General features: G+C 38.2%; 1 protein-coding gene across 3 annotated transcripts in view; it reads left to right on the top strand.

Moving 5' to 3' along the window:
- The window catches only part of CCDC18 (coiled-coil domain containing 18), a 136361-nt gene that overhangs the window by 92488 nt on the left and 20760 nt on the right, over window positions 1-23113 (top strand). For 2 of the 3 annotated variants that reach the window (XM_032423527.1, XM_032423517.1), the window contains one exon: window positions 6376-6843. In XM_032423527.1, the coding sequence (XP_032279418.1) occupies window positions 6376-6843 (468 nt within the window). Of the gene's footprint in view, window positions 1-6375; window positions 6844-14146; window positions 14395-23113 lie in introns of those variants that run through there. The other variant, XM_032423525.1, reaches the window with a different exon arrangement.

The raw sequence follows: 23113 nt of genomic DNA, 5'->3' as shown, positions 1-23113 counted from the left end.
TGATACACCGTATGTTGGCTAATTGAATTTAAGTTAAAAAAATAAGAATTTTCGGGGCGCCTGGGTGGCTCAGTTGGTTAAGCGACTGCCTTCGGCTCAGGTCATGATCCTGGAGTCCCGGGATCGAGTCCCGCATCGGGCTCCCTGCTGTCAGCAGGGAGTCTGCTTCTCCCTCTGACCCTCCCCCCTCATGCTCTCTCTCTATCTCATTCTCTCTCTCAAATAAATAAATAAAATCTTTAAAAATAAATAAATAAATAAGAATTTTCTATTTCTTGGTTGCATGTTTTTTTCTTTCAGTACTTTGAATATATCATGCTACTATCTTCTGGCCTGCAATGTTTCTGCTGAAAAATCAGCTAATAGCCTTATAGGGTCCCTTGTATGTAACTCTTTTCTCAAGTCCATTGAGTATCTTTATGTATGACTATTACTTTACATTCTCCACCAGGCATATTATCTCTGTTTCATTAAGCTCTCTTGCTGTGATTTTGTCCTGTTCTTTCATTTGAGATAAAGTCCTCTGCCACCTCATTTTGTCTTTCTTTGTCTCTGTTAGGAATGTCAGCTATGTCTTCTGATCTTGAAAGTCACAGCCTAATGAAGAAGAGATTCTGTAGTGCCCTGCACTGCAATATCCCTTATTCACCAGAACCTCATGCTTCAGGGGTGTCTCTTAAGTGTGTTATATGTGCCCTACTATTGTGGCTGAGCTGCATTTGCCTTCAGTCCAGTCATCTGCAATGGCTCTGATTTGCAGGGTGTTCTCCCTCTATTGTCCCCCTGAGAAGCTTTTGTTGGTGGGCGAGGCCTGCAGTCAGACCAGATGTCTGCCCCCACCCCACTGCTGGGACCACAATTGTACTGGTGTGTGTGGTTATCATCTTCCCCTCTTCCTGGGCCAGGAGTCACTTTGGAGTGATGGTGATCCCTTATCATGGCTGCTTTCAGACAGCTAACCGGTGCCACCACTTTGGATGGACTCCTGTCAAAGGCAGGTCTGCAGGAGAACACAGCAGTAGGGTGCACGGTGTTAGCAAGGTATTTGCTAGTCTGCTACGGCAAGGGACTTGGATCCACTTTTGAAAACTCTTGCCCAGGCTAGGTTGGATAGGGTGAGTCCGCAGGAGGACAGAGGAGAGGGACAGGGCACATTGTTAGCAAGCTGTATCTCCATGGGGCTGTTTGTTGCTCTGTCTCTTTAAGGGTGGGGGCTCCACCCTTCCAGCTCGCCCAGAGCCCAGCCTGCTGATTTTTTTTTTTTTTTTTTTTTAGATTTTTATTTATTTATTTGAGAGAGAATGAGAGAGAGAGCATGAGAGGGGGGAGGGTCAGAGGGAGAAGCAGACTCCCTGCTGAGCAAGGAGCCCTATGCGGGACTCGATCCTGGGACTCCAGGATCATGACCTGAGCCGAAGGCAGTCGCCTAACCAACTGAGCCACCCAGGCGCCCCCAGCCTGCTGATTTTTAAAGTTCCAGGTTGTAAGCCCCACTGATTGTGAGAACTCATGGAGTTGGATCCCTAAGGTTTTTTTTTTTTTTAATCTATTATTTTTTTAATTTATTTATTTGACAGAGAGAGAGATAGCGAGAGAGGGAACACAAGCCGGGGAAGTGGAAGAGGGAGAAGCAGGCTTCCCGCAGAGCAGGGAGCCCGATGCGGGCCTCGATCCCAGGACCCCGGGATCATGACCTGAGCCGAAGGCAGACGCTTAACGACTGAGCCACCCAGGCGCCCGGATCCCTAAGGTTTTTAAAGCCAAATATTAAAGGAATTTATCTTCCCAGTGCAGGTCCTCATGCCTGGAGTTCTAGCATGGGGTGTGTTCTTTTCCCTTCTCCATGCCCACAGTGTCCTTCCCTCCTGCAGACAATCCCTCTAGTCCTTTTGGCTCCCAACTGCGTCTCCCTCTTTTAAGATTTTCTCTTTGTCTTTGATTTTTGACAATTTAATTATAAAGTGTTTCAGTTTGGGTCTCTGGATTCATCATATCTGGAATTCACTGGGCTTCCTGGATCTGGATGTTTATTTCTTTTCTCAAGTTAAAGAAGTTTTTGGCCATTATTTCTTTAAATAAACTTTGTGCTCCTTTCTCTCTTCTCCTTCTGGGACCCCTATAATGTGTATGTTTGTCCTCTTGATGGTGTCCCATTAGTCCCTTAGGCTAGTTTCACCCTTTTTCATTTTTTTCTTTCTGCTTCTCTGATTGAATTCTACTGCCCTTTGAGTCCTCTGATCCTTTCTTCTCTTTGATCTAGTCTGCTGTTGAAGCTCTTTGTTGAATTTTCCAGTTTAGTTATTGTATTTTCACTCTGTGATTTCTTTTTGGTACTTGTATATTCTGTCTCTTTGTTGAAATTCTCACTTTGTTCATGCATTGTTCTCCTAACTTTGGTGAGCATCTTTATAACTGTTATTTTGAACTCTTTGTCAGGTAAATCACGCTGTGTCTCATTAATTTCTGTTTTTAGGATTTCAGCTTATTCTTTTGTATGGAACATATTCCCCTGTATCTTCATTTTCCTCAGCCACCTTTCCCAGTCTTGACAGAGTGGTCTTGTGTAGGAGATATGCCTTATTGATCATCCTGTTCTGAATTCCTTGTTGTTTTTCAAACCTTTGTGATTGTCCAAGCAGCCTTCTCTGTTCTAGGTGGCTCCCCGTAGTTGAGGGTGTGACAAGATTTGTCAGTATTCCAAAGAGGAGGATCTCAGTCAGCACCTAGATGTAGGCTGACTAAAAACTAGACCCTCAGGTAACAGCTAGGAAAGTGTAATTGAGGTCCTTCCAGGGAGAAACTGAGAGATGGGCTTTATTCTCTGGTCCCGCGGTGCTGGACTTACGTGTATAGCCATGAGGGTGTGCTGCTCTGCCTACTAAGAACTGCTTTGCCACAGTCCTTTTGGACACATGAATGCAGATCCTGTTGGCTATAGAGTCATGTAGTCCGGAGGCCTGTCCCGTGGGCAGCAGCTTCAAAAGCTTGAGTGCCAGACATGTACAAGTTCCTTCCAAGAAGATACTGGAAATTTGAAGCAGGCTCGAGGGAAGAGGTGGTGTCTGCTAGTTTCCCTGGTGCTCTAGAGGATCACAATCTCCTAGACATGCGCGAAATTAGAAAACTGACTCTCAGGCAGAAGCTTTTAAAGTATACAAATAAGACTCTTTCAGGGAAAGACGGAGAGATGGACTCTTTTTGCCCGCTCCTTCTGTGCTGATCCCTGGGTAGATAGCCATACCACATTGTTGTGAGCCCATTAAGAACTGGGTTTTTTTGTTTAGTCTTGTAGGTCTCATGAATACAAGTCCTCTTAGCTTTCTAGAGGTAGGTTTTTGGCACCCATCCCTCAAGTGGCAGTATTAAAAGTTGGGGTGTTCGATGTGGGGCCCAAACCCTTCACTCCTCAGGGAGAAGCTGGGAGTCAAGTGTTTCCTCCCACTGAATGGCCCTTTTGTAGGTATTATTAACCCAATGTGTAGGTGTTGCTCAACTAGCTTCTTTGAGAGGGAATTGCTCCATGTGTAGCTGTAGATTCAGTGTGTCATGGGAGGAATCACCTCTGTCACCATCTCAGACTAGAACTTATTCAAATACAGACTTAATTATGTTTACTTTAGAGGGTTCCACACTTAATGTACCTACAAGTAGGAGCATTTTTCATTGAACAAAGTTCCTTTGTATTTTAAAAAATTTACTGTACAGGGGCGCCTGGGTGGCTCAGCCGTTAAGCGTCTGCCTTCGGCTCAGGTCGTGATCTCAGGGTCCTGGGATCGAGCCCCACATCGGGCTCCCTGCTCGGTGGGAAGCCTGCTTCTCCCTCTCCCACTCCCCCTGCTTGTGTTCCCTCTCTCGCTGTGTCTCTCTCTGTCAAATAAATAAATAAAATCTTAAAAAAAAAAAAAATTTACTGTACATTTTTCAAATAATAGCCCATTGCTACTGATTCACTCCTATTGATTATGGCAGTTTAATGTAGAATTTGGAATTAATATCAGTACTGATGCATAGAGATAAAAAGTTTTAATATTAGTTCAAAACTACCAATATGTATGAGATTAACATTGCTAGCTAAGACCTTACAAAAAAGTTCACTGATAGCTATGAAGCAATAAATGATTTTATTACAAAATGGAAATTAAAAAGCAAAAAAATTCAAATAATATTTTAGAAATATTTCTAGTTACTAAGCTGAGCACTCAAATTCCTTTTATAATATACCTGTTATTCACAGTAAGGAAAGCTGAATACACAGAATCTTTTGTTTTTAAGATTTTATTTTTAAGTAATCTCTCCACCCAACATGGGGCTCGAACTGGCAACCCTGACATCAAGAATCATGTGCTACACTGTCTGAGCCAGCCAGGCGCCACTGGACATAATCTAAAATTAGATCGAACATTATATGCTTTTTTAGAGACATAAATATACCTAGTGTTCTGGAGATTTACAACATTTATATAAAATTATATAACTTCACTGCGAAAAATTGACTAAAATTTTAAAGATTCTGCATTGTGTATTCCTTGTTATAGTTATCTCTGCTCACTTGTTAATTATTACTAATGAAATAAATAGAATTGGATTGCACTTAATTATTCAGAAGTTTTTGACAGTAATTCTCAAAGTCAGTACTAACTGGCTCTAAAGTCTAGACTGAAGAAGAGTTAAGGAGGATAGAAGAAAAAAAAGCTAACAGAAGAGCAGAAGTTGGCGTAACTATAACAATTAGAAGTAGCTATAAATGATGGACAGCAATTCCATTGACAGCAGCAGTAAATGACAGAACAGAAACAGAAGTGAGGGAGAAGAAAGAACAGTGTTTGAGGCAACTGATCTTTCCAGCTCACTTCCTTTAGTACCCTCACAAATACCCTGTTATTTGAGGTTAACTAGAGCAAGGGCAAAGCTTAGACCAGTTGCTGAGAGCCCTAAAGGCATTACTATATTATGGCACACTATTATAATAGTGACCACAACAGTGAAATTCTTCAAGTCTTAAGAAAAAGTTGAATTCTGTTTAACGTATTCAGTATACTACATTTCATTATAAAAGCTAAGTGTTAAACTGAAAGTTAACATGGACTCCTATTTATCTAAGATACCACAATTCTCAATTATGGCTAGATAACTCTGTGGCTAGAGTTAAAAAATATTTCAACTGCACATAACCTTGTATGTGTTAACTCTATAGCTACTTTATTAATTGTGATTATCAGAATGTAAATACAAGATTTACGACAAAAGTTGGCACTCTAGCTGCTTGTAAATAACATTTAGATAAAGTAGTAGATATCAAAGAAGTGAAATAAGCATGTTAAACTTTCATTTTGTAATGTATTGTGTGGTTATGACAGTTTTAGTAAGCACAGTATTTTTAGAAAGAATAGATACTATTAGATTAAAAGTGATCTAGAAATATATATTTTATGGATACCTATAAGAAACAGAAAATGTATTTGAACAGAAGACTATTACACATTATTTAACGTATGTCTTCTCTTCATTTTTTTAGGCTTTATGGTTTTTCAGTATATGCAGTCTCATTCTTATGATCCCAAAGTTGGGTCAGAGGACCCATATGAAGGACATGGAAAAATAGTAGGAATGAAAAGTTTAATATTTAATAAGTCAGTCCTTACTAAATCACTTTTTGAAAGGTTTTTCTTTGAAAAATTTCTGGTGTAATGAAGCTTTCTTGTAAAGAGGACATGTGAAGCATAATAGTTAATATAAATTTATTTCCTATTAGAAATTCTGAAGGGAGTAGTTTTTTTGTATGTACATATACGTTAGATTAGCAAAAGACAGTGTACCATTATACTTTGAAAAGAAATTTTTAGATGTAAGATTTCAGTCTTAAATATAAATTACTAGAAAGTGCTATCATTAGCACTTAAAAAGAAAAACATTGGTGTAAGGTAAATCTAGTTTTCATGGGATTCCTTAGCATAGTTTTAACATATTTCCAGTGAACATATGTAATTGTCCCAAAATGAAGGATTTAAACAGAGCTTGGAGTCTCATGGGATGTTTTATTTTTTTTTTTTTGATTTTATTTTATTTTTTTATTTATTTATTTGAGAGAGAGAGCACATGAGAGGGGGGAGGGTCAGAGGGAGAAGCAGACTCCCTGCCGAGCAGGGAGCCCGATGCAGGACTCGATCCCGGGACTCCAGGATCATGACCTGAGCCGAAGGCAGTCGCTTAACCAACTGAGCCACCCAGGCGCCCCTCATGGGATGTTTTAAAAGGAATTTGTGTTCTGGGCAGAAGGTTGACTTAGAAAATCATGGACTCTTGGATGACATCTAAGTAACTTATTCATTTAACAAAAATGTACTGAACACCTACTATGTGCCTATTTTTCTACAGGAATCAGAATTAACCAGATTACAAGCCAAAATTTCTGGGCGTGAAAGGACAGAAGACATCAAGTTTCTACCAGCCCTGCTTACATCTGCAACAGAAATTATGCCTGACATTCAAGATCCAAAATTTGCTAAACATTCTCACACAGCCTTTTTCAAGTATAGAAAGCTACGTCGCTCTATTAGTGCCAGTGACCTTAGTGTCAAGACACGTAGTGATGAAGATCTTTCTGAAGAATTACTACAGGACTTAAAAAAAATGCAGTTAGAACAGCCTTCAACATTAGAAGAAAGCCAGAAGGATCTGACTTACACCCAGTCAGACTCATTTAAACCTCTCACGTATGACCCAGAAGATGATAGTTCTGAGAGTAATGACTTCAGTACTCTCAGTGGAATGCTAAGATACATAAACAAAGAAGTGAGACTGTTAAAAAAGCCTTCTATGCAAACAGGTGCTGGTTTACCTCAGGTATGTATGTCATACACTTGAAGTTATAATAATTTGTAGGAAAATCCATATATTGAAATGAAGCATGCCGTTAAGTGATATGCAAATATTGAAAGTTCAAAAAAATCCATTGTAAGTAGGGTTGAGAATTTAGCTTTAAAAATTAACTTTGATTAAAATAGCCTATACATTTGATTAAAGAACTAAGTCTGCCTCATATTAGGAAAGTAGTTTGAACTCCAGAATAAAGTTGACCCTTGAATAATGCAGGGGTTAGGGGCACTGACCCCGCCTCCCTCCCCCACCCCAGTGCAGCTAAAAATGCATATATAACTTTTGACTTTCCCAAAACTTAACTAGTAATAGCCTGTTGACTGGAGGCCTTACTGATAAGCTAAGCAGTCAACTTAACACATATTTTGTATGTTATATATACTATATACTGTATTCTTACAATAAACTAGAGAAAAGAAAATGTTAAGAAAATCATAAGAGAAAATACATTTACAGTACTAGATTTTATTGATACTGTTCTATATCATCTAAGATGAATTATCTGTCAGTACCTACATCAATATGTCTTACACAAAATACTGTATATGTTATATGCATAACTAACACCAGATATCAAAAATGAAAAGGTAATGCGAAAAATTCCTATTCATTTACAGGTATAATAATTCATGCATTGAAAAGGAAGCAGTAGCAAGATGAATGCTTTATGGTAGCTTTGCCTAAACGCTAATGAATGAATCATTATAAAAATTTTTATGGCAAACAATATTCTAGACATATTCATAATACAGTATTGGAAATAGTGTTATATTTTTTTAAAAACCACTTACCTGTGATGATGGGCTGCTGTGCACCTTCTTCATTTACTAGAGAGAAGGGCACACTGTATGGTGATGTTATTCTTTGAAAGCAAAGTTATAAAACAGTAAGAAAACTAACACATTATGAAGTTTATATTAAATATTACCTTACACCCATGTTAGGATAATCTGTCCACTTCCATACAGATCTTGCACATGATGTTCTATATGATCGGTACTTAGGTGATGATGGTGACACGTAAATGTCTCATCCAGTTCTTGTCATACATTACTAGATTTTCACATGGAAACACTCAAAAGATAAGTTTATTAACTGTACGGCATGATTATTTGTTAAGTGGAAGTGGATTGTCATAAAGGTCTTCATCCTTGTCTTCTCACTGCGTAGGCTGAGAAAGAGGAGGGGTTGGTCTTGCTGTCTGAAGGGTGGCAGAGGCAGAAAGGCTGGAGGAGGTGGAAGGGGAGACAGGAGAGGCAGGTACATTTGGTATAATTTTAGGAAAATACATCACAATTTCTGATTTTTTTTTTTTTTTTTTGCTTTTGCATTTCTTTAAAAATGTTTTTATACGGTACCAATCCTTCTTCCACCATTTGCTTTAGGTTCAGTGCCCATATCATAGAAGGGTCCATGTCATAAAAATAAATGTGCTTTGGGGTATTTTTGTCCAGAATAGGACATTTTTGTCTGTATTAAAAACCTGTCCAGGCAGATAATCCTTTCTCCTTAGTGATTTTCTTAATGGCATCCCTGAACTGTCTGCTGCTTCTTGGTTACCTTGACATTTTTTAGTATAAACCTATTTCTAAAATTATCAAGCCATACTTTGTTGGCATTAAATTCTCCAGCTTTGGACCCTTTACCTTTCCTTTGTTCTAAATTGTCATACAATGATTTTGCTTTTTCTTGAATTGTATTAGAGTCTATAGGCATGCCTTTCTTACAGCATTCTTACAGTCACGTAAAAGTTGCATTTTCAACACAAGATAAAAAGTTCAAGGTTTTCATACCTGCTAGCCTAACTGCAGTGATGGCTTCACAAATTTCCTTTTCTTTTTTTACAATGGCCCTTATACTGGATTCACTTATCTTGAAATGGTGGGCATCCACAGCTGCACACCTCAATCTACAGTACATAACAAGCAATTCAGTTTTTTCTTGTAATGTCATTACTCTGCTTCTTGGGAGCACTTCCAACATTACTAGCAGCACTTTGTATGGGTCCCTTGATGTTTTTCAAAAGTTTATGGTATTGCACTAAACACCAGAAAAATATGTGAGAACTGCAAGAGGTCACTCTTTTATTGCAATACATAATTTACTGGAGAGACGAACTACTCATGTGGAGATGATTAATGTCACACAGTGTTTTAAGCAATACAATACTTGAGCTCACCCCAAAACAACAGGTGGTGGCTACAAGATTATTACAGTAGTACTATATTTAATTTTATGCAGTTATTTAATCCTCTGCCTTTACATTTGTTTACATTTCGACTGCAGATGGTGCCATATATAGTCTGTGTATAAATTTTGATGAATCTTAACTTTTTATAATAGATTTGTGTATATTTTATGCACATGACATACATTTTTCTTAATTTTTCAGTATTTCTAGGCTGTGAGGGCCTTCTGTGAGTTTTTTCAAATTGTTGCAAATCTCCAAAAAAATTTCCAATATATTTATTGAAAAAAATTAGCATATAAGTAGACCTATGTAGTTCAAACCTGTGTTATTCAAAGGTCAACCCATGTTATTTATTCAAGGGTCAGCTTAATTGGAAAACGTTTTTGGAGCTCCAAAATCAGTTGTGTTTCTAGACTTCCTGGAAACCATTCTAGTAAAAAATTAAGATGACCTTTGTTTTGTAGACTTCCACAGTGCAGGGTATCTCATTTACATGATTTATCTACTTCCATTATTCCTTGAGCATATCATACTGAATAGGCAGTTCTGTCCCTATTACACATACCTTACAGACACTCAACATTTTTTACAAAGATTTTATTTGAGAGAAGAGAGAGAGAGACAAAGAGAGAACCTGTGTGCAGGAACTGGGGGGGGAGGGGCAGAGGCAGAGGGACAAGCAGACTCCCTGATGAGCAGGGAGCCTGATGAGGAACTTGATCCCAGGACTCTGAGATCATGACCTGAGCCAAAGGCAGACACTTAACCAACTGAGCCATCCAGGTGCCCCTCAACATTTTTTATAAGCATTTAATCTATAATTTGCATATAGAACATTTTTCAAATGTTCATTTGTTTCATTTTCAAAATAACATTGGTGGCCTAAAAAATTTAAAAAGCATTTTTAGATTGGATCCAAGACAAAGACTGATAGACCTTTTCATTTCTCCACATTGAAAAGAGCTTAATTTACTACTTATAAGCAAAAAACTATGTTAAATAAAATTTTCAAATGAAATTTCAAGAGTATAGCAAGTCAGATGGAACAGTAAACTAGGCAATTGTGTATAATGCCTGATAAGACTGTATATAATGCCTGATAAAATTAGTTTTCATCTAGCCTTTAAAACTACAGTGTTTATTTTTTATCATTTTCAGCCATTTCATTATTTATTGAGCATCTACTATACACCAGGCACTGGAATCATAGAAATAAACAAAAATGACTAAGACCCTGTCCGAACAGAGGTTACATTTTAGTTGGGAGACCATCCGTAATAGACATATGCTCTAATGCTAGGTGGAAATATGTAAGAGCATGCAGTGTGATGGGGGTGCTGTTTTAGATAGGGTGGTCAGGGAAGGTGTCTCAAGAAGGTCACATTTGATCAGAGTCTCGTAGGAAGTAAGGAAGCAAGCTATCCCAATAGCTAAAGGAAGAGCATTGGAGGAAAGTGAACAACAGGTACTAAAGTCCTGGGGTGGTAGCCTGCCTGGTATGTACAAAAAACAGCTAGGAGGGGTACTGATGGCTTGGTATAAACAAGAGGGAAAGGAGTAGGAGATAAGAGATGATGCTAGGTGTTGGGTTGTAAGGTGGGGCTGGGGGTGCTCTAACAGTGTTGTAACTCCTATAAGAACTTTGGATTTTTTTTGAAGTGTGATGGGAAGGCATTGGAAGATTCTGCTTAGGGAAGTGACATTTATCTGATTTATGTTTTTAAAGGATCACTGTGGCTGTTTTAGGAAGAATGAATGACAAAGGAATAAGAGCAGAGACTATCCAGGAGGCTACTTGTAATAATCCAGGCAAGAGATGATTTGGGGTAGGCAGGAGGATAGATGTGGAAGTGTTGAGAATAGTTCCATTTCTGGATATATTTTGAAGATAGAGCCAACAGGATTTAATGTAGGTCTTGAGTGAAGTAGTCAAGGAAGACTCCACAAAGATTTTGGCAAGAGTAGTTGGGCTTTTCCTCAGTTGGGGAATACTAGGAGATGAACAGATTTGGAAGCATGGAGAGTTCAAAAGATTGACTTTAGATATATTAAATTTGAGATTTCTATTAGATGTCCAAGTGAGGATGACAAACGAATGACTGGGTTAATGAGGCTGAAGTTATAAATTTAGGTATCAGCATATAGATCATTGCTAAAGCCATAATGCTGGATTAAGTCCAGGGAATTAGTGGAGGTAGAAAAAAGCAGCCCCAAAATTAAGCCTAATTTACTAGTAAGGCTAAATTATTTTTAGCATGCAAGAAGTGAGGCTCCAATAAAGCTAACTGTAAGATTTAAACAGTGAGATAGAAAAAATAAGGAAAACGTAATATATCACATGTTTCAGAAAAGAGAGATTAAATGTTGCTAAATAAAGTGAGGATTAATAATTGATGTGTTTGGTATTATGCAAGCTATTGATGACATTTATGAGAATGGCTTCAGGGTAATAGGATAAAGCCTGGTTAGAGTGTGATCAGCAGAGAATAGGAGAAGAAAAGGAAACACCAAAAACAGGCAACTCTTTTGATGTAAAGAAATGAGGGAGATGAAATGTCAAGGGAGAGTTTTGTTTTTTAGAATAAGAGATAAAACAGCATATGATTAGTGGTAGACAGGGAAACTGATAATTCAAGACAGAGAGTAGAAGAAATAAAGTTCCTAAGGTAGGCTGAAACAGATAGAATCCAGCAGAGAAGTAGAATTGGCCTTGGATAAAAGAGACAGTTCATCTACTGTAGAGAGAAAGTACAACATATGGGTACAGAAACACATGGAGTACAAGATTTGGTGAGAAGGGAGCAATTTCTTTATTGATTGCCTTTATTTTCTTAGTGAAGGTTTTCTTAGTAAGGTTATGAGCTATGGCAGGGTAAGGTGCTAGATGATTAAGAACGGGAAAGGTATATGAAATAGTTATCTTGGAAAATGAGAAAATATAAAAGGACCAGGGAAGTGTAGTAGGATTGCCAGGCAGATAGTTTTGTTGGGTGAAATGGCCCTGCAAATATATCTGGCATCTTTTGTCCCTCTGTTATATGCCAGCAACAGGATCTCCCCATCATAGTGACAACCAAAAAGAACTATCACCAATTTTCAGAATCATCCCCAGGAGGGGAGTACTGCTTTCTTTGAGAACATCTGCTCTATTCCAATGGCCCTAGAGTCCTAGATATGTAACAGTCTATTTCTGGTAAATAGAACTCATTTTGGGACGCCTGGGTGGCTCAGTCAGTTAAGCATCTGCCTTCGGCTCAGGTCATGATCCCCAGGTCCTGGGATCACGTTCCGTATCGGGCTCCTTCCTCAGCCGGGAGCCTGCTTCTCCCTCTGCTTGCACCTCGCTCTCTTTCTGTCTGACAAATAAATAAATAAAATCTTAAAAAAAAAAAAAAACTTTATATAGGATAAACTTGATTAGTACAGTGACAGATTGTAATCTGTGAATGACTCAGGTTTGATTTGAAAGTGTCCTCAAGATACTAAATTTGTTTCTGATTTATGGTGTGTTTCACTTCTGTAGAGAGCAAAACCAGCTGGCATTGAAGTCATACACTGATTTGTGCAAAGAACCCTTAAGCTCTTTATTTTAAGCAATGGATGGGTGATGGGGCATCATTGTTGGGCTATGTGGAGGGCATTAGTTGGCCTTAATCCAGCCCTGCTCCAGAGTGTGCAGGTTTTTTTGTTTTTTTTTTAAGATTTTATTTATCTGAGAGACAGAGAGAATGGGAGGGGCAGACGGAGAAGCAGACTCCCCGCTGAGAAGAGAGCCCGATGCTGGGCTTAATCCCAGGACCCTGAGATCATGACCTGAGCCGAAGGCAGATGCTTAACTGACTGAGCCATCCAGGTGCCCCCAAAATGTGCAGTTTTAAAGTCCACAGATACAGCAGAAGAAAACCTAGAAATTACTGTGTGAGAAGTGCTTAATAAGTGTTAGCTCTTTTACTTGTGTTGTAGCCCAAATAATGATTTTCCTAACAGTTAACTATGTTGCCAGTTCCATTCACAATAAAGCTGCTGACAAAAGCTTCAGAAGTCACAAAAAATTACACATGCACAAAATTTTGAACACATTATCAAAGGAGTTCAGAGACAGCAAGTTAAAAACTCCTGTTTTAGATTTGAACGATGTAATACTGTGCCGCGAATACTAATTAGCTATTTCACAGTTTATTAGGAAGTTATAAGAAGTATTGTTTATATCCATCTTATTTCCAAAAAGGAAAAATAGTTTACAAATGTGGTCCATATGCCATGCAATAAGATGAAAAATAAGAATTGAGAAAGTAGGCTATAGGGAAAACAGAGATGGAAAGAAACAAGGTGAAGCAAGACCACAGGTAATACCTAAGGACATGGTAACATTTTCAAATCCCTAGCAAGTAAAGACCAGGGTATAACAAGAGTATTTGACCTGTATTTTTATAATCTCCTGGGCCGGGGGCGCCTGGGTGGCTCCGTGAGTTGAATGTCCAACTCTTGATTTTAGCTCGGGTCATGATCTCAGGGTTGTGAGATCAGGCCCCATGTCAGGCTCTGTGCTGGGCGTGGAGCCTGCTTGAGATTCTCATTCTCTCCCTCCCTCTCCCCCTGCTCTCTTTTTCTCCCTCTTAAAAAAAATAATCTCCTGGGCCTTTTTCATATATTTTTCTACTTCTCTATGTTGTGCTGTTTCTTTGTTTAAACATTTCTCTCTTGTCATTTCCCTTTCCTGTTCTTATTTCTCTTCTTTTTCACTGACTATTCTCAGGTAGCCCTTCATCTGTCTTCCTTAACTGTGCCCTCAAACTATAGCGTGACACCAGTGTCTAAATATTTATGTCTTCTGTTTTTGTTTTTTATATCAATTTAGTTTAACTTTGCACTCCCTCCCAATGTCCCCAACCAGAATTACTTGCTTTTTTTATTCCATGTGGTCCATTATTGACTTTTTCTGATTCATATTTAATTGAGTAAATATTTCCCACTCTTGCTTTAAGTTATGCTCCTCATTATTATAGTGGACATTAATGCTGAATTAATATAAGCATATTTCAAAAGCTAATCTTTTTTTTTTTTTTTGCATTATTCCAGGGAGAAAATTTATAATTAAATGAAGATGTTGATATGATGAAAAATGAGATTTTTGGTACAGTGTTTATTACATGTAGCTCATACTTCATAGAAGCTGTTGTTTTATTGCTTTTGAATAAATTTTTATTTCAGTATATTTTTAAAAAGTTGTGAAAGTTAATTCATTACTCATTTTTGGTTTAAGCTTGCTGCTTTGTCTTTGTTTTTTATATAAAAATCACTGTTAAAATGAATAATAAGTACGTTGAGTATATTTTCAATTAGAATAACATTATTTGCGTACTGTTCTAGTAATACTTTACTTTTAAAATGAGTAATATGAATTTAGAAGTCATTCTGCCACAGGTTCACAATTGTACTAGTAATGGCTGGCTTTTGTTGAGCGTTTACCATTTATCAGTCACTATTCTAAGCCCTTTATATTAACTCACTAAATGCACATAACCTATTTTTTTTTTTTTTTTTATTTGAGAGGGGAAAGAGAGAGAGCACGAGATGGGAGTGGCAGAGGGAAAGGGAGAGGCAGACTCCCCGCTGAGCAGGGAGCCTGATGTGGGACTCAATCCCAGGACCTGAGATCATGACCTGAGCAAAGGCAGATGCTTAACAGACTAAGCCACCCGGGCACCCCTCACATAATCTATTTTGTGAGGTATATACTATTATTATTCCTGTTTTACAGGTGGAATTATTTAACATAATGACAGAAGTATGTGTTCCAAAGAAACTGATTTGTTCTAAGTATCAGGAGATGGACTTTGGGCTAGTGGCCCCATTTATACATGGCTAACTTTATGGTAGAATAAAAATAATGCAGCAAAATTAAGGTGACATATTTAAACCTTCAAATTTAAAAATCTCTCAAGAATTCAATTTGTTTCTTTAGACCAAATATTTAAAGTGTATATAAATGTGTCCTTAGGAGTTAATTTTTTCTAATATGTAAACAGTAAAGCCATTAATGTTGACAGTACCATTTCAATAACACTAATTCAGAATGTGTAATTACTTATCAGGAGTGGAATAAAGTTTATCTTTTTTACTGCTACTCACTAGTGACTTGAGTCTAAGAGTTGAATTACTGATTCAGTCTTCTTGGCCAGCACCCTTTTTTCCCTTTCTCCTGACTTTCTACCATCTGCCTTATGAGCTCTTGTTCACGGACTAGTGAACATTACTTAGTCACATTGTACTTCTGACACCTTCATTAATTTAGTTTCCAGTCTGAGCTGGACTCTTAATTTTGACAAACTTTAACCTCTTCCTCTTGACAGGAATGTTAATATTTGTTATTCTTTTCAACTACCCCCTTTACTGCATCTCCCATACTTTCAAGAGATAACTTATCCACATACTTCATAGATCTTCAGGTCCAATCTCCCCCAATTTCCTTCATCTTTCTAGACCTGCCTATGCCAGCATGCATTCATATTTTCTTCCTACCTTAGAAAGTCCTGTTTCTCTAAAAGGCCAGTGTTTGTACTTGTGCACTAAATTCCATTCTTTCCCTTTTTAAAAAAATTTTTTATTGTTATGTTAATCACCATACATTACATCATTAGTTTTTGATGTAGTGTTCCATGATTCATTGTTTGTGCATAACATCCAGTGCTCCATGCAGTACGTGCCCTCTTTAATACCCATCACCGGGCTAACCCATCCTCCTACCCCCCTCCCCTCTAGAACCCTCAGTTTGTTTTTCAGAGTCCATAGTCTCTCACAGTTCATCTCCCCCTCCGATTTCCCCCCCTTCATTCTTCCCCTTCTGCTATCTTCTTTTTTTTTTCTTAACATATATTGCATTATTTGTTTCAGAGGTACAGGTCTGTGATTCAACAGTCTTGTACAATTCACAGCGCTCACCATAGCACATACCCTCCCCAGTGTCTATCACCCAGCCACCCCATCCCTCCCCCCCCACCCCCCCACTCCAGCAACCCTCAGTTTGTTTCCTGAGATTAAAAATTCCTCATGTCTTTTATCTTTAATCCTATCCCTTTGATTTCTCCCATTCATAAAAATATGTTCAAATCCCTTCCCTAGCCTAAACAACAAAAACTAAAACCCCATCTTTATAATACCTACTCCTCAAGAAAATACTCTGTGTATCCTTATAGTGCACACTTACTTTGTTTGAACTTTTTCCACATTGTATTGCATTTCATATATATTTGCAATAGGAATAGTCATGTTATGCTCCAATCCATTCACCTCTATCATCCCTGGCTACTGCTGATTCATCCAGGGTTAGACACTTAGTTTAAGGGCCAGAGTCTTTTCTTAGGAATTTTGAAACTCAAACTGCAAACAAACTCCACTATCTTTTTGCATGCTTGGACTGTAAAATGCAGGACGCCAGAGCTCTTGATAGCTGTCTTTCCTGCCATGTTGGCCAAAGCAGCAATGCAACTAGTCTGGAGAAAGGAGGAGAGAAAATGAAACAAACCTACAGAGAAGAACAAGAAGAAGAAACCTGAAGATCCTGGTTCCACATGCTTTTGAGACTCAGCCACATTACCGACCTTGCCTTCTGAGACATCACAATATTCTTATAGTAAGCCCTTTTATAAAGCTCCTTCAAATTGGATTTCTGTCACTTGCAAGCAAAAAAGCACTAACCTTTGTACTTTGTCTTTTTTTTTTTTTTGCCACCAAATTTCTTAGAAAAACCATTCTATATTCCGTTTTACTCTACTTCCAACCCAGTCCTTAACCTAATACAATCTGACTTCTACCACTCTGTTGCCACCTCCAGTGTCCTATTTTCATTCTTTGAGTTTTTAGTAGCATTTGACATTGTTTACCAGCTCTCCTTTGTTATCTCTTGATTTGACTCTAGAACACTGCTAGTCTTTCCTGATTCTCCTTTTAAAAACAAATAACTAACCTTTACATAACGCTTACTCTGTGCCAGGCAGGTTTGTAAACTCTTTACTAGTATTATTATATTTGTAATGAGGAACAAATAGAGGAACAGCTATGAGGAAATATCTTTCAAGGAGGTCATGCAACACAGCACCATAGGACCATATGATATAGATGTAAAATAGTTTACTGAGGAAAAGTTTACAGAGACGGTAGTAGGAGAGTACACACAATCTCTCAAACTCTTATCCTATAGCTTTGGCATAGTCTGCGTGCACTGTGTTCAAAGTTCCAGTGGAAAGAAACCCTGCCTCCATAATATTCTATATATTTATTATTGAGGTGGGGTAGGGAATATCTGTGTAGCTATGTACTAATGGAAACTTCTTTGTAGATGAAGTGGCCTTGTTAGAGAGGGGGAACCTTCCTGTTCCTCTGTTGAGCTAACTCAAATTTGTTGATCCAGCTGTCTTCTTTGCTACTAAAAGTTTGAGAGGACAGGAGATTGGGGGCTGAATGAGCCTCCAGAGCTATTGTGATAATCTCTCATTAGGCAAGTGCTAGTATTTTTCACTGTGTTTTACAGAAGAGAAAACAGGCACAAAAAGGTTAAGTAATTTTTCTCATGGTCATGTAGTTTTGTAAGTTTAACAGCTGGGATTTGAACTGACTCCAAAGTCCATGATCTTAACCACTAAAGCCACATTGCCTCTTTATATCGCCTTTTACTTCTTTGAACATCCATTTTTTTTTTTTTTTTTTAAGATTTTATTTATTTATTTGACAGAGACACAGCGAGAGAGGGAACACAAGCAGGGGGAGTTGGAGAGAGAGAAACAGACTCCCTGCTGAGCAGGGAGCCCGATGTGGGGCTCGATCCCAGGACCCCGGGATCATGACCCGAGACGAAGGCAGACGCTTAACGACTGAGCCACCCAGGCGCCCCTTTGAACATCCATTCTTAGTAGTCTTACCTGCCTACTATAAAATATTGGGATTCCCTAGGTTTTTACCTTAGACCCCTCTTCTAAAGATACATGTTCCTCTTACATCATCTCATCCAGTCCTGTTGCTTCAATAATAATTTTTATGGTAATAACTTTCAGATCTATACCATATTTTCCTTGCAACAGATCTGTATTTTCAGTTGCCTACCCAGACAGTTCCCTGGATATCCTGTAGATTTTTTTTTTTTTTAAGAAAAATTTAAATTTATCCAAAACTGAACTCATGGTATTCTCTCAAATTTTACCTGTCCTGCTTTCCTGTTTTCCTTTTGTTAAGATGTTTGCTTATTTTCCATCATCATTCACCCAGTTCTTGCCATCAAAGACCATAATCTGGTGGCTAACAGATCACTGTTTTCTCTTTATGCAAAACAGAGAGATTACACTGTTCTGTTTAAGCCATCTGTGCCTGTAAGATCTTGTTATCATGTGTTTCATCTAGGAAATCTTACATTCCAGCATCCGCACTCTCTGACAACAATCTCTTATCCTTTCATCTCTCTCATTCTCTATCCCTGTTGATATTTTTCCACATTATTAAGAACGTATTTCCAGGGCACCTGGGTGACTCGGTTGGGCATCCAACTCTTGATTTCGGCTCAGGTCATGATCTCAGGGTCATGGGATTGGGCCCCAAGTCAGGATTCATGCTCAGCGGGGAGTCTGCTTGAGATTCTCTGACTCTCCCTCTGCCCCTCCGCTCCCCCACTTGTGCCCTCTCTCTCTTTCTCTCTCTCTCAAATAGGTAAATCTTAAAAAAAAGAAAATATTCCCATTTAACATTTTTTTCTATAATGTGGAATCCCATTACAGAGATAATTTACTAATGTGGTGAAGAATATGGACTTTGAGTAGGAACCTTCTACATCCAGCCATAATAGAATTATTGGTATTGGTCTTGCCCTCAGGTGCTACACAATTATAAAACTGAACAAAACATGCAAGGCAGTTCTTTTTAGGCATTGAGCAGCAGGCGGCACAAGGCTATCCTCCTTAAAAGAAGGGAAACATTCAAGTTAACCCTACTATTTGCCTGGGCTCTCAGACTGGGCACGGACTTCCCCAGTTACAACTCTGGTACAGGGAAAGAAGCCTGAGTAAGTGGTGTTTGTGCTGAGCTGAGGCAGATAGTGGAGTGGGGAGTTGCTATGATGGCTGGAATTTGTGGAGCAGAATACCAGAGCTGAGGAAGCTTTGTACAGAGGGTAGGCACAGAAGACGCAGAGTTTGCCTCAAGGCCCTGCAAAGGGTGGCTTTACATGTACAGGATGAAAATCTGCAGAACTAATAGAGAGTGGCTGCTACGAGGCTGAGTGGAAAGGAGAGAGCAGAAATTGCATACGTGTACATACTGTTGGAGTTTCAGCCTACCCACAGAGGAGGATACCTGTTGAACAACTTGGGCACATAAGGTCACACATTGGGTATAAGGACCAAGCCCTAGAATAAACATATACCGTAGAACTAAGGCAAAACCAAAATAGACACACCCTACCAAAGGATGAAACCAAGCCTGAGAGGATCAATAGCATCTGCCAATAATTTAACTCGACATTCTTTAAAGGAAAGCAAAATAATTCAGAAATCCAGAATAATTTTTAGGTATACATCACAATGTCCAGCATATAATAAAAATACTAGACCTAAGAAACAGAAAAATTGGGGCACCCGGGTGGCTCAGTCTGTTAAGCGTCTGCCTTCGGCTCAGGTCATAATCCTGGAGTCCCGGGATCAAGCCCTGCTTTGGGCTCCCTGCTCAGTGGGGAGTCTGCTTCTCCCTCTGCCTCTCCCCCTGCTCTCTCTCACACTCTCCCTCTCTCTTTCTAAGTAAAATCTTAAAAAACGAAATAGAAAAACTATGACCCATACCTAGAGAAAAGTTAGTCAGTAGAAACCAACTCAAGATAACCCAGATGTTGAAATTAGCATACAAGATCTGTAAAGCAACTACTGTAAATACTTTTGGAGGTTTAAAGAAAAAAGATGTACACAATGAATGAACAGAGGGGGAGGAATCTCAGCAGACAAACAGAAAATATAAATGAACCAAATGGAAATTCTAGAACCAAAAGTTACTATATCTAAAATAAAGAATTCCCAATGTGGCCTTAACTGCATAATGGAAATAAAAGTCAGTTAACCTGAAAACTAATTAATAGAAAATGTCAATTCTGAAGGACAGAGAAAAATGGTTGGATAAATATGAACAGAGCAACCAAGACCATGTGAGTCAAGAAAATGGGACAGGAAAAAAAAAGTTTTTTAAAATTATGACTGAAAATATACCAAATTTGGTGTGAGAAAAAAAAAAAAAATCTACAGATCCTCTAAGTTCAGCAAACCCTAAGCAAGATAAATACAAAGAGCATCATACTTAGGCATATAGTAGTGAAAACTAAAGGTAGAAAATCTTAAAAGCAACAGAGAAAGAAGTCTCACATAGGGAACAATGAATCAAAAGAAGGCTGATTTCTGACCAGAAACAGTGAGACACACTTTACATATAAAGACAATACTAGTTGGAAATAAAAGGATAGAAAAAGATGCACCAGGCAAACAGCAAGCAATTTCTGACAAAGCAGACTTCAAAAACAAGTATTAGTAAAGATAAAGAATGATGTTTCATGATGGTAAAATGGCCTTTTCAGTAGAAAGACATACTCCTAAATGTGTATACACCAAATAACAGACTTCAGAACATACAAAGTAAAAACTAAGGAGAGAAATAGAAAAATCCACAATCATAGTGGGAGTGTAACCTCCATTTCCTAGCAGTTTAAAGAATAAGAGACAAAAAAAAAGAATAAGGATATAGATATGAACATAACCATCAACTAATTTGACTTAATTGACATTTAAAGAATACCACTCCTGGGGCACCTGGGTGGCTCAGTTGGTTGAGCATCCGGCTCCATGGTCAGGGGGGAGTATGTTTTTCTCCCTCTGCCCGCCCCTCTGCTCTCTAACATAAAATAAATCTTTTTAAAAAATAAAAATAGATTGCCACTCGTAGCAACTGCAAAATACACATTCCTTTCAAGTGTACATGGAATATTGATAGCTCATATGCTGGGCCACAGTTTAGGTCTCAATAAACTTCCAAAGACTGAAAATCTACAGAGTATGATCTCTGACCACAGTATCCTTAAATTTCAATAACAACATATCTAGAAAATCTAGAAAAATATTTGGAAACTAATTGTGCACATAACCTTTGGGTCAAAGAATGTATAAAAAGGGAATTTAGATATTATCTTTAATTGGTAATAAAGACACATAAGTAAAAATGTGTGAGATACAGCTAAAGCAGTAGAGGGAAATTTATGACCTTTGTAATTAATTTATAAATAATCTATAAAGAAAAAAGGTTTAAAATCAGTGGTCTAAATTTCCACCTTAAGAAGCTACAAGGGAAAGGGCGCCTGGGTAGCTCAGTTGTTAAGCGTCTGCCTTTGGCTCAGGTCATGATCCCAGGGTCCTGGGATCGAGCCCCGCATCGGGCTCCCTGCTCTGCAGGAAGTCTGCTTCTGCCTCTCCCACTCCCCCTGCTTGTGTTCCCTCTCTAGCTGGTGTCTCTGTCAAATAAACAAAATCTTAAAAAAAAAAAAAGCTAGAAGAGAAAAAGAACAAAATAAACCTAAAGTAAATAGAAAGGGGGAAAAATGAACAAAAATCAGTGATACAGAAAACAATAGAGAAAATTAATACAGTTAAAAGTTGGTTCATTAAAAATATTAATCAAATTATCTGATCTAGGAAGGCTGACCAAGAGAGAGAATACAAATAACCAATATTTAGAATGAAAGAGGGGCTGGCTATGACAAGAGATCCTACAGACATTTTTAAATATAATTGGGAATATTAAGAACACCTGAAACTGAGAATGGAGGAGAGGAAATTTCCCAGATTACTTTATGAGGCCACTGTAACAATGATACCAAAGTTTAACAAGTATAGTACATGAAAAGAAGATATCCTTGTGAACATCCACTGTAGGTCAGAAAACCTCAAGCCAAATGTGGCACTCCTGTCCCTGTTTTTGAAAATAAAGTTTGAAGGGTGCCTGCGTTGCTCAATAGGTTAAGCCACGGACTCCTGATTTCAGTTCAGGTCATGATCTCAAGGTCATGAGACCAAGGCCCCCATGGGGCTCTGTACTTGGTGTGGAGTCTGTTTGAGATTCTCTCTCTCCCCCTATCCCTCACCCCAATTGCATTCTCTCTCTTTCTCTCAAATAAAATAAATAAAATCTTTAAAAAAATAAAGTTTGATTCTATATTGTCTATGACTGCTTTTGCATTATAGCAGCAGAACTGAATAGTTGTCACAAAGATTATATGGCCACAAAGTCTAAAATATTTACTATTTAGACTTTCAACAGAAAAAGTTTGTCAACCTCTGACACAGACACAGAAATTCTCAACAAAATATTAGCAAGCAAAATCCAGAGATATAAAAAGGTTATGTAATTACCAAATGACTTTTTTTTTTTTTTTTAAGATTTTGTTTATTTATTTGACAGAGAGAGACAGAATGAGAGCAGGAATAAAAGCAGGGGGAGTGGGAGAGGGAGAAGCAGGCTTCCCGCGGAGCAGGGAGCCCGATGCGGGGCTCGATCCCAGGACCCCGGGATCATGACCTGAGCCGAAGGCAGACGTTTAACGACTGAGCCACCCAGGCGCCCGTACCAAATGACTCTTAAGCCCATAAGTCTGGCTTGGCTTGATATAAAAAAAAAAAAAAAGTCACAGAATAAGAGAAATAAAGGAGGTAAAAACCACAATTATATCAAAAGATGCAGAAAAGGCTTTTAACAAAATGCGAAACCCATATATGATAAAGACTTAACAAATTAAGGGATACAGGAAATATCTTCATCCTGATAAAAGAAATCTAAGGAGGGAAAAGAGGAACCTCACTCTCTACCTCATATATCTTAAAATTAAGTCAGGGTGACTAATGTAAAATGTAAAAACTAAAACTCTAAAGATTTTAGAAGAAACATAAGAGAGTAACTTTATGACCATGGAGTAGGTAGAGATTTCTTAGGATCCAAAATGGCACTAATTATAAAAGAAAAAGTTTATAAACTGGA

This window comes from Phoca vitulina, unplaced genomic scaffold (assembly GCF_004348235.1).
Source record: "Phoca vitulina isolate PV1807 unplaced genomic scaffold, GSC_HSeal_1.0 scaffold2, whole genome shotgun sequence".
Taxonomy (NCBI): domain Eukaryota; kingdom Metazoa; phylum Chordata; class Mammalia; order Carnivora; family Phocidae; genus Phoca; species Phoca vitulina.
This window is presented reverse-complemented; position numbering and strand designations above follow the sequence as displayed.